General features: G+C 52.1%; 1 protein-coding gene across 1 annotated transcript in view; it reads left to right on the top strand.

The window, feature by feature from the left end:
• LOC108297239 (mitotic spindle assembly checkpoint protein MAD1) overlaps nt 1–15,959 on the top strand; it is a 293,725-nt gene that overhangs the window by 126,556 nt on the left and 151,210 nt on the right. The window contains exon 5 of the mRNA XM_037735355.1: nt 15,670–15,758. Coding sequence (XP_037591283.1) covers nt 15,670–15,758 — 89 coding nt within the window. The remainder of the gene's footprint in view (nt 1–15,669; nt 15,759–15,959) is intronic.

The raw sequence follows: 15,959 nt of genomic DNA, 5'->3' as shown, positions 1-15,959 counted from the left end.
ACTCTGTGGACTGTGGGGTCTGGTGTCCAGGAGTGAGTGGAGTTATGTGGGACTCTGTGGACTGTGGGGTCTAGTGTCCAGGAGTGAGTGGGGTTAGGAGGTACTCTGTGGACTGTGGACTGTGGGGTCTGGTTCCCCTGAGTGCAGGTGTTCAGGAGGGATGCCAGGGCTTTTTCCACCTGTGTGGGGGATTGGTGGGGGGTTGTGGGAGGCACGCCCAGGGCCTTCCTTGTTCCTAGCCCCGAGGGCTGTCGGTGCTTCCTTCTTAGTGTCTGAGCTTCCTGGGTGCCTTTAGCCAGGCCCCTTTTCCTGTTGCCTCTGGAGCAGCCTGGGGTGGGGTGGATGCTCTCTGAGGAGGGATGCTTGCATCTGAAGATGCCCTGTGGAGACCCTGGTGTTCTGTGTGTCAACACACCGGGCTGCCTCCGTGTTGGCCTGAATTGAAACGTGCCTGGGGGCTGCACTTACTCATGTGCAGGAGGTCAGGAGGAATTAGAAAGGGAGCTGTCTGAGCACATGCCAAGCCCCTGCATTATGGCTGAGCCACCTGCCTGGTGCCCGCAGCTGCCCTGGAGCATGGACTTCCCACGTCCAGCAGAGGCATGGACACCTCAGAGCAGGCACCTTGGCCTGGGCATTGGCCCCTCCCCAGCTGTAGGTGGTTTTGGAGGAACTGCTCACTCCAGGCCTGTTTTGTGGGGAGGGGAGGGAGACAGAAACTGGTCTTAGGCCCTCAGGTGGGGTGGGTGTGGCCACCCCTGGAGGGCTGGCTTCTCGGGGCCTCTGCGTCTGGTCAGGGGGCTGTAGGGTGCGCTCTGTGCTGCCCTGGACTGGAGGCTTGGCTGCTTTTCAACCTGTTTTTTTCCCCATTTTTGGCCCATAGACTTTCTGTTCCTTATTCATTGTACCCAGCAGTTTTTAAGCTCTAATGCCTGGGCCCCAAGCTGCAGCATTTGACTTAGAATTTGGTGATGGGAGGATTGCACCCAAGGAAGCTGGGTCGTGCTGTTACCCCTCCTCGGTTGGGCTCCTATTCCAGGCCCCATCCTTTGTTTGGAGCCGTAGGCCCTCCAGACGGGCTCCCAAGGGACAAAAGGAGGGGTCTTGGTGGCCTGTGCCCCTCTTGCCATGCAGAACCTTTCAGAGGAGGTACTGGGGATAGCAGTGCCAGGCAAGGGGGCCACAGGCACCGTGGTTAGGGCTGACCCTGCCAGGCATGAGTGAGGGCCAGTGGCCTCACCCACCACTCCCTGCCACCTCGCTGGGCCGTGCAGCCGTGGGCTCCAGGTCCACCTTTCTCTGTGTGACCCAGAGCCCTCAGGGTCACTGGCTTCTCTCTGGGGATTACAGACGCAGGCAAATGGTCCTGTCTGAAGGGGTTTCTGGGCTGCGGGACAGCCTGGTTCCCTTTTCACTTTATGGTGGAGAAACCAGAGCCGGAGCTTGCCCTGAGCTGGGACGGCTGGAGTTGGCGGTCTGGCTCCGAGCCCCCTCCCATCCGGTTCCCGGTGACTGGTTCGGCAGTGGGTGCTGTCTGGGGAAGGGGCGACCAGGTGGTCTGCCCCTGAGGCCTCATGTGGAGAAGCCGCACTCCAGGCCGGGCTGACTGCGTTCCTCACGTCTTCTGTCTGCAGTGATCTGGGACACAGCCCTGGTGCTGGTCCCCTCTCCCAGCCTACAGCTCCTTTACCCGCTGCTTTCCAACCCAAATTCATTTTGTTATTTAGGAAAGAAGAAAGAGGGAAAAAAAGAAAAATGTAAACATCTTTAGTTAATTGCCAATGACAAAACAAAGGCACTTTGACTTTCTTATTATTAATTAGCAAACCTGTACTAATTAGTAAGCATAAGTACAATTCATGTTTTTTTCCTTAAATGCAATTAATATCATAAGGAGGGATTGCCTGGGCCACAGTCATATCATTATCGAGCCCCTGTAATTAGCTAGGCCAGCAGTGGCTGGAGATAGGAGTCTTTCGATTACAGCTATAAAAAATCCTCTAATATTTTATAGACTTTGGGGACTGTGGAGGGAAGATTTATTTTCTGATTTAGAGGGAATTATGCTGCTCTCAGCTCTGATTAGGGAGCATCTTCCTTGATTCCTGATTTCCCTTTGTGGCCCCTCTGGGCCCACTCCTTGCTTCCAGAAGCACCCTGCCCTAAGTCTGACCCACCAGGTGCTGTGTCTACGGTGGCACCGAGGCCTGGCCAGGCCACTTCTTGTCCCCCACCCTTCTTTGTCCATCTCTGAAATGGGCAGGGTTTTGAGGCCCACTCTGAGTTGGGCCTAGCACCAAGTGCTTTACAGACAAATTCTGAAATTTGGCAACTATGAGCAGGACAGGTCCTGTGGGCCCCACCCCATGGAGAAGCCTTGGGCTCTCTGGGGCCTCTCAGGCAGGAGCTGCGGTCCCTTTGGCTCTCAGAGCCTCTAGCTTCTCATGGAAAGGTGAGGATGCCAGCAGAACTTGCCCTGAAAAGACTGTTGGTGGGGACTGTGTGTAAACCCGAGAGACCCCGCACACCCAAGGACTGTGTGTAGACCCGAGGGACCCCACACACCCCGGGGGTGTGTGTAGACCCCAGAGACCCTGCACACCCGGGGGCTTTGAGTAGACCCGAGGGACCCCACACACCCGGGGGGCTTTGTGTAGACCCAGGAGACCCTGCATATCGGGGGCTGTGTGTAGACCCGAGGGACCCCGCACACCCGGGGGGCTGTGTGTAGATCCCAGAGACCCGGACACCTGGGAACTGTGTGTAGACCCAACGGGACTGCATGCCCTGGGGCTGTGTAGGCCTGCAGGGCCGAGCACGTATGGGAGGCGTGACTGTTGCCCCTGTCCTCACTGGTGCCTATGCTGAGGATGGACCAGGCAGCAGTGCGCCCCGCCTCAGTGCTGTCCTCATGGTTGTGCCCTGCCTGGAATCTGGTCACACCCACCAGCGTGACCATTGCCTCCAGATGAATGATTATGAGTCTCCTGGTTTGCTAACTGACAGTGCATCATTTCACTTTCTGGACCAGTCCTGCCATGCGAATAAGCACCACCTCTGACCGGAGCTTTGTGCTTGGGGGGGCATGCTGGAGGGGCTCATTGCTGGTACTGGGGCTCTGTGTGGCTGGTGGCAGCCTCCTTCTCCCTGGCAACCCATTCAGTTCATGCTGTACCAGCACGTATGTCCCCACATGCCCTGGTGTGCAGGTGTCCTGAGATGGGAGCAGCTCGTAGTGGCCAGGGATGTGTCCAGGGCAGGTCTGGGGAATGGCCCAAAGTCTTGAGAATGTGGCCTGATGTCACTGTCCTCTCCAGCCCTGGAGGCAACTTCTCTTGGGCCCCTGCCTGGCGCTCCTCTGCCTGCCCTTCCATCCCACATAGGCCGGGTTCCTCCCTCCCCACCTGGAGCTCCTACCCCTGTCCTTCCATCCCACACAGGCCGGGTTCCTCCCTCCCCACCTGGAGCTCCTGCCCCTGTCTTTCCTTCCCATACAGGCCGGGTCCCTCCCTCCCCACCTGGAGCTCCTGCCCCCACCCTTCCATCCCACACAGGCCGGGTCCCTCCCTCCCCACCTGGGAGCTCCTGCCCCCACCCTTCCATCCCACACAACTGGTCCCCCCTTCCTGAGCCACACCTGTCACCTCTCTTGCTGTGTGGCCACAGACAGGTTTTTCAGTGCCTGGTCTTCAGGGTAGAGAGAGGGAGGGGAACCTCCCTGGAGTCCTGTAAAGCTAAGTAAGTTGGTGTGCTAGGAGGATCCAGGCTGTTCTGGAAAGTGGCTAGGTGAGAACAGGGGCTGATCTTCCTCAGTGGTCCCAGAGCTGGTTCCAGACTCACTGCCCTTTCACCAGCTGAGGTTTCCTTGTCCAGCCTCTTCCTCAGTGCATGCCATGAGGCTCCTCCACAGAGTAGAAGGAATAACACAGGCCACAGCAAGTGTCACATGGAGCTGGTTTACTTTAAATGCCTCTTGCATTTGAGGCAAGTTTGTCTAATTCAGCAAGTATTTGCTGAGCGCCTCTTCTAGGCCCTTGTCTAAGGAAACAGAGGCCCTGTGGCTGCACGTCTGTCTATTCAGCTGCCCTAACAAGAACACCACAGACTGGGCTGCTTAAAGTAGCAGATGTTGGCTGGATGCAGTGGCTCATGTCTATGATCCTAGCACTGGGAGGCTGAGGCAGATGGATCTCTTGAGCCCAGGAGTTCGAGACTGGCCTGGCCAACATAGCGAGACCTTGTCTCTGTTAAAAAAATAAAATAAATACAATAAAATCCTAGCAGATGTTTGTTGCTCACAGCTCTGGAGGCTGGAAGTCCCGGACCAGGAACTGGCTGGTCTGGTGTCTGCTGAGGCTGCCTGGTTCCAGATGGCACCCTCTCCCTCTCACGCGGTGGGAGGGACGAGGGGGCTAATCCCCTCTCTGAGGCTCTGCTCCGTGGCCTTCTCTCCTGGGTTCCCTCCTGGGATTTTAGCCTGCAAGTGGGAGCACACAGGCCAGGGCATGGGCCCTCCTTTGTGCTGTGTGAGACCCGGTGAGCGTTCACTGCCCTGCCCTGTCCTCCTACTAGGGAGTCTCCACCTGGTCCCTCAGTTCCTGATAGGCCTGCCCTGACCCTGGTGATGTCCTCACCTTCTGACCCCCATCTCCTCACCCTCCTCTGAGCACATATTCTCTTGCCCTTCCATGCAATCCCTGTGCTGCTTTCCCCCCAACTCCAGGATGTCTTTTCAGCCCAGTGGAGCCTCAGGCTCCCTGGAAATCAAGCTGGACCGCTATTACTGCCCCTGCATCGCAGATGCGCTCTTCCTTCCCTGCCCTCACGGTGCCTGCACCCTCACTGTCACTGCCACTCTTGTCCCTGTGCTGCCCTGGGTGTGGCGGTGCCACGTGCAAAGCCAGTGTTTGCTAGTGCTTACCACGTCACTGGCACACACTTGTTGTTTACCCAGATTATCCCACTGTGATCCTGGCAGCAGACCCACAAGCTGGTTAAGGCCCCAGATACTCAGATGAGGAACAAGTGCAGCCAGGATTAGTGACCTGCCCGTGTTCACACAGGCAATGGTGGAAAGTGCTCCAGGGGTCACACCCAGGCAGGCTGACCCCAGACCCTCTGGCCAGGGTGGTCCAGGGGACCTCCTTCTATCAGGCCGTCTGTGAAGTCCACCAGGATGGGACCTCAGGGCTCTCTGGACCTCCAGCGCTAGCCCAGAGCCAGGTATTCAGTAAGAGATTTTGAAGCATCTGCCAACCGCCGGGTGGGAACCGGTGGGAGGAGGGCACTTCATCTTCCCTCTGTCCCCTTTCCCAGTCTAAGCACCCAGCCTTTTCGGCTTTTCCCAGTTTGCAAAGATCTCATGAGGAGATGCTGGTGATTTAATGTCATTATCTTGCAAGGATCATCTACATTTTAGAAACAGTAGCCTGAGAAGATTTTAGCCCAGAAAATAGACTTCTCAGGTATAATCTGTGGCCCTTGGCTGTAGAGGATTTGGATCCCTGCTTCTCCTCCAAAAAATAGAAGAAAATCTCAGTGTAGCGGGAACACTAAGCTTGTTTTCTATCTGGACCACCGCCACAGTGTGTGAGCCAGCAGAACCTCAGTGTGTCTGATACGTCGTGACATTTTTGTTATTTTCTATGTCAGAGTTATCTTAGATATTCTCATGTTTCTCCAGTAAACTTTAGAGGGAGCTTGCCCAGGTTCCTGCGTGTCCTCTCAGATTGCCTTGGTCTGCAGGCTGACGTGGGAAGACAAACTGGTTGCAGTGCGGATCCCCCAGAAACCCTCTCCCTTTCCCCATACCATGGGGCCTGCCCACTGCTTACTAGGGTTATTTCTGGGTGGTTTAGAATCCTGGTCACCTGCATGTTGCTGCTGGATGCATACTGACCACATGACCCATGGGGCCTCTTTTGGGTGTCAGGAGTGGTGATGAGAAGGTGGGCACTACAGACTCAGAGCAGTGAAGTCCCCTGTGTGTTCCATTCTGCAAAACTTAGAAAGATTTAGTCTATAATAACCACGAGAAAGGAAACTGGTTAATTTATCTTGAAAAATTATGAGAGTAATTCCGTATAGTGGAAACATCATACCCTCCTCCTGGTTCTTCAAAGTGTAGAACATTTTCCTGTAATTTTAACTTCTCATGTCTATGCTGTGGCCTGTTCTGGCTTAGCTTTTTCTCAGCTATGAGTGTCTTACATAAGCTGATCCCTTCTTGCCCCAGGCCCATGATGGTGACACCTGTCCCTACCCCTACCTCTGTCCCTGCCACCTGCCTCACTGACATGGAGCTCCTGCCATCCTCATATCTGCCTGTTCTTGTGACACTGGGACTTTCCCTTGAACTAGGCCACCTGGGGGCTTGTGTTTGCCTGTGATTCAGCGAGGAGCCCTGGCAGACAGCCCTCTCCAGACTCCCCCAGCAGAGTTAACTTCCACAGTGAGAGGCTTCACAGGGACAGGAGGTGGCCTCAGATGTCCTAAAAAGGCAGATGTAGGATTGGAGCTAATAGAAGGGAGGGAGGCCCTTTCTGTAGACAGTTTTCAAATTCAGTCTTTTTTCTAAGCAGGGGCTCTTTATCCAGCATCCAGGGGCAGGCGCTCAGGTATGCACCAAGCCCTTGTAGCTGTACACAGATTTCTGTTATGTGCATGCGTTTTTCTGGAGTGAATAGTTGCCATCTTCAAAAGGTTTCTGACACCTATGCCCCCTCCCCAGAACAACTGCTTCTGTGGAGGAGGCAGCCTCATTGATCCCAGTGAAGGTTCTAGAGCCCTTGGAAGCCACATACACAGACATTAGCGAGCTGGTTTCCCAGCACTCCCCTGTGAGTGTAAATGGGGCTGGGTATCCAGCTTGGCAGTCAGAGCAGCAGCGCTCTAGTGGGACAGGTGCTCAGCTGCCCAGCGGTGCTCATGAGGCCAGCAGTGGCGGCCCTGGACATGCCACAGCCCTGTGGTGAGGCCCCACTTCCTCCGAGCACGGCTGTTCTGGCCCTCCAGTGGCCTGCTCCCAGGGGCAGTGCCTGAGGAGTCATCCTGAGAAATGATGGTGGCCTCAGGTGAACATTCTGCTGGGACGTGCCCTCCAGCTGGGCTGCTTTTTTCTGAAAAGAAGGCATTTCCCAGCTCAGGCGCGCAGCTGTGCTCACCAGGAAATGGCCGGGTGAGCCAGTAGGGCTGCCTGCGGCCCATTGGGCCTGTGTCTTCTCCAGGCTGGAAAGGAAACTGGGGAATGGACTCCACTTAAGATCTCCTCCAGCCCTCCCCAGGAAGCCGCAGCCACTCCAGAAGCCTGCCTGGTACCAGAGGGTGCAGAGCTGAGCAGAAAGGTGGCCTCTGACTAGGATGCTTGGCTCTGACCTCAGCACCCTCTCATCTCTCAGAGACCCAGGGCCTCTGCCCCAGTCAGCCCTGGGGAGCCTGGAATGCAGGCCCTCACCTTGCAGCAAGAGCTTTGTGAGGCCCTGGGCTCAGCCTCACCACCACCACATGGTGTACAGGGTACAGCTGAGACTCAGGGATGCTGCGTGAATGGGCGATGAGATGGCACGGGTGCACTGCATGTGGACACCCTTGCTCTGGCATTCAGCAGCAGCCCTGTGGATTAGAATTGTGGTGGAGGGAGTTACCCAGCTCCTCCTCCTGTTACTACTTTGTGGCATTAGGGAAGGCCTCTGGGATCACACCCTGCATCTTCCCAAATTGAACCGAGTGCAAGGTCTCTATTTAAAGGTTATGCTGTACTAGTGAGTTTGCCACTAGGACCATTAGCATTAATGTTTCATGAAGTTTGGGGCTATGAGTGGATTTGGCAAGCCAGGTCAGCACTTGAAGAGGGAGGGACCTTATAGGCAGAGGGACATGGGCAGTTTCCAGAAGGCCAGCTGGTCTACACTGAGGCTGGGCTATGCTGAGGCTGCTCTGTACTGAGACTGGGCCGTGCTGAACCCAGTCCACACTGAGGCCAGTCCACACTTAGGCTGGTCCGTGCTGAGGCCAATCCATGCTGAGGCTTGAGCTGCTGCTGGGACATCTGTGCTCACACTCAGGCTGCTCTCCCAGGGTCCCCCATACCTGTTCCAGGTTGTGTCTGGGCAGTGCACATGCTGCTGTGTGAGCTCTGTCTTCCAGGGTGAGGTAGCTCCTGCCTCTGAGGTCTCCCAGCTGTGCCCAGCTTTCTGCTCCCCCTCCCTGTTGGCCCCACCTGAAATCAACAGGTTGTTTCATCTCAGTAGAATGCATAGTTGAGTTCCGTAAATGAGACCAAAATCTGTTTCCGTGAGATAAAATTGATAAACCTCTAGCCAGACTCATTGTAAAAAACGAGGACACAAATGAACACTCTTGGGCATGAGAGAAGTGACAGTGATGCTTGCCATTTTCCATGTTTCATTGGAGCCCTTCTGGCGGGTGTGAAGTGGCTGCTGTTGCTTTGGTTTGTGTTCCCCTGAGGCCAGTGGTCCTGAGCTGCTTGCCCTGTGCTTATCGGCCACGCATGTCTTCTCTGAAGAAGCATGTGTCCCATCCTGTGCCTGCTTTGCAGTGGGGTTGTTTTGTTGTTTAGTTGTAAGAATCTTTATGTATCTGGATACTAGACACTTCTCAGGTATATGATATGAGGGCTCTCACTCTTGCTGGGCATCAGGGCCTTGTCAGGGAGGAGACGGCCATCTGTGGGCCACAGGAAGGGATGTGGAGGGCCCAGGCAGACATGGCCCTGCCTCCTGCAGCGTGGTGTGGGCACATGGTTTAGCCAGAGAGAACAATTTCCATGAACAGGCTCATTGTACCGCCTGAACAGGGGACAGCTGGGGTGCTGTTTGTGCCACCTGATGCAGGGGCAGAGTTGCCCCTGGGAGATACCGGAGGTGAGTGTCCCCCATGTTGGGGAAGCGTTCAGCAGGGCACTCTCCTTGTCCCCAGCGCCCTCTTCCTGGATTCCACCTTCCCACCTGCACTTACACAGGCTGCTAAGTCTGCCTGCTGCTCCTTTCCTTCCGGGTCTTCCCACCCCCACAGGCCTCCTGCTGCTCCTCACCTCTCATGGGCCTGCCCCAGGTATAAGTATGCATTCTGCAGGCCCTCAGTGAGGCTGCCTCCTAGGGGCCTGTCCAACTTCCTGCCAGCTCAGCCACCTCCCTAGGCGGTAGGCTGCCCTCACAGAGGGAGGTCTGAGCTTCAGGCATGTCCCCTGCCTGGGGTCTGCCTGGGCTGGGCCCTGGAGCCCGGATACCCAGGGACAGACGCTGTTATCCCCATCATCACAGCAAGGGCTGGAGGCTCAGGTGCCTGTGAGCGACCTCTGAGAACGCTGCTACCCTGCACCTGAGCCCTGCCAGTTGGTCCCACAGGTCCTCACAAGGAGCCCTCCTCTCCACCCGCTGAGTCCCCAGGAGAAAAGGCACGGAGCCAGGGCTGCTGGGCAGCTGTGGCAGTGGCCCTGCTGTGTGGGCCTGGTGGCCAGGCGAGGCACTGCAGTTGGTGCTGAGGACACCCTGGGACCATCCTCACTTTTCCTCTTCCCCTGCCTGCCTCTTTTCCCCACCTGATGGCATTCTTTCTTGTAAATACTGATATGTCTACACAGCTTCTTAAAGTGGTGGCCAGCAGGTCAGTAGACGCTAGGTCCTGTCTGCTCAGCATGGGCAGCTCACTCTGCTTAATCCCGGCTGCTTCGACCCACCCCAGTGCCTCCCCATCCTGAGCTCGGCTGCACACACACTGTACATGCCTGGAAAGTGGCCATTGCCACATTCGTGTCCACTGTGCCCTCACTGCCCACGTGCCCGCCCATGTGCATGCCTGGAGCACTGACTGTGTGCCAGGTTCTATACTGGCAGCAGGGCCCTACATGGTTGCCACATCTCCTCCAAGGAATGCCCTGTCCAGTGGGGAGGAGAGTCATGTGCCAGTCACCGTGTCCTGTGGTGGAGTAGAGGGTGCAGTCATAGAGGAGTAGGGCCAGGCACTTCGGCTGGTAGGGGAGCGGTGGGGAGATTCTGGGACAGATTGTGGGGAAGGTGGCATTTCACTTGGATCTAAACGGCAGATGGGAGCGGGGGTGTAGGTAGACGGTGAGCCATGGGTGTGGATTGTGGGTCTGCCCCTCTGTGGCTCTGGGATATAGGGGTGAGAGCTGGCCTGGTGGAGAGGTACAGGATGGGTGGAGGACTTGCAGCATGGCTGGGGGTGTCAGGCACAGGCTAGGGGTGGGGGCAGGCGTTGGCTACTGTGAGAATACAGTTAAGAGAGCTTAATTATGAATCTAAGGTTACACATTAAAATAAAAGGGCTTGTTTTTTGCTGTGAACATTGTGGCATATGTCAGCATTTCCCTCTTGTTTCCTGGAAATCATCCACCAATAAGAGGAAGCATGAAAACCAAAATGGCACTTAAATTTTGACAAAACAGAAATGCAGCTGAAAACCAAGCCCCAGGCAGGAGGCAGATAGCCTATGGTATAGGTGAGTGCAGTGAGCAGACACATCCCCAGGGAAGCCAAGAGCAGAGCCACTGAATAGAACTCCCTTGCTGGCAGGAACCCTTGCGAGAGGCAGACCCTGAGCCCTGGCTCTGTGGTGGTGGGGCCGGGCAGCAGCTGGAACAGGGTCCCTGGAGTGGCATGTGGTTCCGAGCTGCAGCAGAGGTTGCTGCTGAGCTGAAGGGTCACACAAGTACATGACATGTGCTTGAAGCCACATCTCTGGCAGAGAGGAGAGGAGAACATTTGCTCTTAGGAAAACTCTCAGTGTCCCTTCTCTCCTGCCGGAGAGAGCTACTGGAGGCTGATTGGACTCGCAGCAAAACTGTCACTGGATTTCAGATAAAAGGAAGCAGGCCCTTCCTTCCCCACTGTGAACCTGTGCACAGAGCCAGATTCAATAAAACTCATCTTCAGCAGTTAGCAGTAAAGGTCACTCCACGCATTTGTGTAAGAGCAAAGGAGAAAAAGAAGAAAAACAAGCGGCAGAAAATCTTTCACAGCAAAACGGTTGACACTGAGCAGATGAAAACTGTATCCAGACATTTTGTCAAGAAATAAAAGTTAATGAGGCAGTAGAGTCTGCGAGGCTTCGGTGGAACGCACATGGTGAGGCCGGAGGGTGCATGAGACGGGACCTGGAAGCTCAAAGGGCAGGACGGGGGCAGCATGGGAAGGAAGGTGACCGGAAGAAGCACAGGGAGGTGAATCAGGGGAAAAACTATGGAAAAGAACCCCAGCAGCAAGAGTTCCATCTCCTGAACTGGAAGATGAAGTGAAGGCGGAAGTGGGAAATGTAACTGCCACATGTCAGAGATTCAAAAAGAAATGTCAAGATGACAGAGGGAGGAGACAACATGAGGATGGCATCCTCACCATTGAGAGCCAAAGATGAAGACATACCATCTAAAGACAGCATCAGGTAGGGAGAGTAGATGGAGCTGCATATTAGGTTCTCTAGAGAACCAGAGGCAGTAGACTGGTCCATCCAGAGAGATTGATGTGAGGACCTGGCTTGTGGTAATGGAGGCTGGGAAGCCCATGGTCTGCATCTGCACAGGGGAGGCCTGGAAGAGTCCATGTATGACTCAGTCCAGCTCTGCAGGCCTAAGAACCAGCGCAGCCTGAGGCAGAGAACAGAAGCTGCCCTGGCTCAGGCCACCAGGCAGTCAAGGGAGGAACGCTTGCCCCCTCCAGTTTTCATTCCTTTGGGCCCTCAAGGGGTTGGAGGAGGCCTGCCCATGCTGTGGAGGGCAGTCTGTTGAGTCCCCGATTCCAATGCTGATCTCATCCAGAAACCCTCCCATACACACCCAGAAAATGTTTTGACCTGAGTGCCCCAGGTCCCGTCCAGTGGACACGTGAAATGAACCGTCACAGACCGTATAAAGTGAAACAGTAAGGGTGATATATCTGACTAGTCAGGCACTCAACATAGGAGATACAAGACGTACTGTCTAAGAGCAAAGTATAGGTGTGAATAATAAAAGCAGTCAGAATAAAACATGCACACTTCTAAACCTTGAGAGAATTACATGTAAAAAAGTAAACTAGATTAAAAAGGCCACAGAATGACATAGATGTAAAAGCTATAAAATTGAAAGCATAACAACATAATACAACAGAACTAGAAATCAAGTTATATAGATGAACTAAACTCTCCTTTGAAAAGGAAAGGACTTCCTGATTGGATTGCAAAGCAAAACCAAACATGTTGGAAAATACGGGAAGCAAAGGCATTCTGGTGAGGTGAACCTGGAAAGCAGGAGCTATGCTCTCGATGTAGCGTGAGTTCAGGCCAGAAGCCTCTCAGAAATAAAGGTGGGCACTCTTCAGAGTGAGGTGTGGATGGATTAGCCAAATAACACGTCACTGCTGTTGGGAAAAGCAAAGATGAGGAGAGATTCAAGGGGATATTGTCAAAGACGCCAGTAGCAGAATTTATTTTATATCCTAATCTGCAGTATATCAAGTGGGCAAAGAATAATGGAAAAACAGAAAAATACATGTATATCTAAAACTCCTATCTCCCAAATTAGAGATATACTCATGTTAAAGAGAAGCATAGAACATAACATTCACAAAGATTATATATCGGTAATAGAGAAAGCCTTTATAAATTAAAATAAGTAGAACTAATACAACCTCCTGTGATTGCAGTGTGGTAAAATGTGAAATCAAGAACAAAACCAGAAAAAAAAACCTCCTAACACTTGGAAATTAAAAAACAAAACCCAAATAGAACAAAACACTGTCTTAAACAATTATTGGTTAAAAGAACTACGATTCAAAAGTGCATAAAATCTGAAAAATAATTGTCATGAAAACATTTCTCATCAGAGCCTGTGGGAAACATCTAAATTCACAAGTTTAAATATTTGTATCATTGAGCAAGAAAGCATATAAATATACGGACTAGACCTTCACCCCCAGAAGTCAGAGAATGAAAGGGAAAATAAACTGTAGTAAAACTAAAAGGTAGGAATTTTTAAAGATTAAAGCAGAAGTTAATAGGAAAGTGAAAAATGGTAGATATAATAAATGAATTCAAATACCTGTTATTTGAAATAAAGCTAATAAAACATATGAATTATTCACAGTTCTAATGAAAAATTGATAGGCAGTATCACCATCCCAAATAAGAAACAAGACTAATTGCCTGGAGTTACTGATTGAGCGGGAGCATGAGAGAACTTTTGGGCGTGCTGAGAATGCTGTGTCTTGATCTGGACGGTGGATACATAGGTGTAGACATGTATAAAAAGTCATCAAGCTGTGCACATAAGATTCAGCACTTTACTGCCTATAAATTTTATGTATCTGAATGGTAAAATAAAAGCAAAAATTAAAAAATTGAAAAGAACTATGAGTTCTATCTGAATTCTATAAAAATTATTATATTAATAAATTAATATCTCAATTCCATTTGCAAATTTAAAAATCTGTAGGGAATGAATAACTTTTTAGGGAAGTGTTATTTAATTATATCTCAATTCCATTTGCAAATTTAAAAATCTTTAGAAATGAATAACTTTTTAGGGAAATGTTATTTATCAACCCCGACTCCAAAAGAGAGACATTTCAAAAAAGTTGTCCCGAAGTTGCCAGGGCTGCTCTCCCCGACCGCAAAAGGAAAGAGACAGAAAATGCATCAGGCCAAGCCAGTGTCATGGGAAATTCTACCAGATCTTCAAAGTGCAGATACTTTCAACACTGTGTGTAAACCGTTTCAGACTGTCGGAAAAGGAGGGAAGGCATTCTGGAAGTGAGTATCGTGTTGACACCAACAACTGCAAAGGTCTCACATGCCAGTGCCTGTGTGTGTGTGTGTGTGCGTGTGTGTGTGCATGCATGTGCGCACACATACGTATATTGGCGTCAGTGTTAACGTGTCGGGAGAAATTCAGCAACATGTTAAAACACACCATATGTAGTAGGATTTATTGCAGGACCAGCCTGTTAGCTTGATTTTAGGATATTAATTTATAGAATTGCCTTTTCATATTTGCTGAAAAGGCATGTGACAAAATCCAACATTCAGGTTTGATTAAAAACTCTTAATAAAGTATGAACATATGGGTAATTTCTCAGCATAATAGAAAATACCTGTTTCAAGCAAAAGGTGATGTACTGTAAATAAGAAAGTATTAGCTTCAGCTTCAGTGAAGCCACAGACCACTTAAGGATGTCCAGCATTACAGCTGTGATTTAAGATTATTCTAGAGATACTAGCATCCAGATTAGACAAGGGAAAGAAACCAGAGATATAAATATTGGGAAAGAGGAGGAAAATTGGAAAATTGTCGCTCTTTGCTGCTGATATGACTGTGTGCCAAAAGAATCAACTGAAAACTGCTGCAGTCAATTGGAATTTAGGGAATGGGGCGGGAAACAAAAATGTAAAATCATGTATACAAAGATAAGTTAGAAAATAGAAGAAAAGGCCAGGCGCCGTGGCTCACGCCTGTTAATTCTAGCACTTTGGTAGGCCAAGGCAGGCAGATCACCTGAGGTCAGGAGTTTGAGACTAGCCTGGCCAACATGGTGAAACACTGTCTCTACCAAAAATATAAAAATTAACTAGATGTGGTGGTGGGTGCCTGTAATCCCAGCTACTAGCGAGGCTGAGGCATGAGAACCACTTCAACCCAGGAGCTGCAGTGAGCCGAGATGACACCACTGCACTCCAGCCTGGGCAATAGAGCAAGACTGACTCACTCACACACACACACACACACACACACACACACTCTCTCTCTCTCTCTCTCTCTCTCTCTCTCTCTGTGTGTGTGTGTGTGTGTGTGTGTGTATCTGTGTGTAGTGGAAAAAGCAAGGTACCAAATGATGTGTAGGACATCTTACCATTTTTGTTAAAAAAAAAAAAAAAAAAAGATAAAGTGGGGTAGGAGGAAAAACACAGACATGCTGCTGGCATGTGCGCATGTGCACCAGCAGCCTGCGGAAGAAACATATGCTCAAACATCAGAATGCTGGTTGGCTGGGGGTTGGGGGTGGGTGGGTGGCTGGGGTTGGAAGTTGGGGAGAGGCTGCTCAGGGCATGGCCTTCCATGTTTGTTGTCTGGACTGTGGATCTATCTTGTTAATGGACGCATGATAATCATACATATTTATGGAGTACATAGTGATGATTTAGTACATGTAATATATGGATTAGATCAGGGTAATTGGCATATCCCTCCCCCTTGCACACTGTGCACCCTTCCCTCCAGTACCCGTTTTCCCAGCCCCTGTTATCCCCCAGCCCAGTGGGTGTTGTCCCCCCTTGAGTCATCCTACGCTGGGGTCTGGCAGGCTTTGCAGCCTCACCGATGGGGGCCTCTGGCTGCTCTGGTCGCTGCTGGCACCTGTCCTCCCCTCCCTGGGTCCATACTGCCCTTCTTCCTCCCTTCATAATGGGGCGAGCCAGGCTTTGGAGTGGGAGACAAAAGCACCAAAAAAGTGAGAGAACTTGAGTTTGCAAAGTTAGAGTGCGTCTCTCCTGCAGCTCCCAGCCCAGGGCAGGGATGCTACCAGGGTGTGGTCTCAGGGCCTGGACTGGGTGCTACCAGGGGGCAGTCTCAGGGCCTGGGCTGGGTGCAGCAAGGGGTTGGCCTTCCCCACATGCCTGGGGCCGCCTGCGTGTGCTGACCCTCTGTCCTTTGCTTTCTTCTAGCTGGAGATGGAGCTGAAGATGCTAAAGTCTCAGTCCAGCTCTCCTGAGCAAAGCTTCCTGTTCTCCAGGGAGGAGGTGGACACGCTCAGGTATGTCTCCCAGGGAGGAGGTGGGCATGCTCAGATATGTCCCTCAGGGAGGAGGTGGACACACTCAGGTGTGTCCCCCGGGGAGGAGGTGGGTACGCTCAGGTGTGTCCCCCGGGGAGGAGGTGGGCACCCTCAGGTGTGTCCCCCGGGGAGGAGGTGGGCATACTTAGGCGTGTCCCCCGGGGAGGAGGTGGGCATACT

The sequence above is a fragment of the Cebus imitator genome, unplaced genomic scaffold, assembly GCF_001604975.1.
Source record: "Cebus imitator isolate Cc_AM_T3 unplaced genomic scaffold, Cebus_imitator-1.0 Scaffold785, whole genome shotgun sequence".
Taxonomy (NCBI): Eukaryota; Metazoa; Chordata; class Mammalia; order Primates; family Cebidae; genus Cebus; species Cebus imitator.
This window is presented reverse-complemented; position numbering and strand designations above follow the sequence as displayed.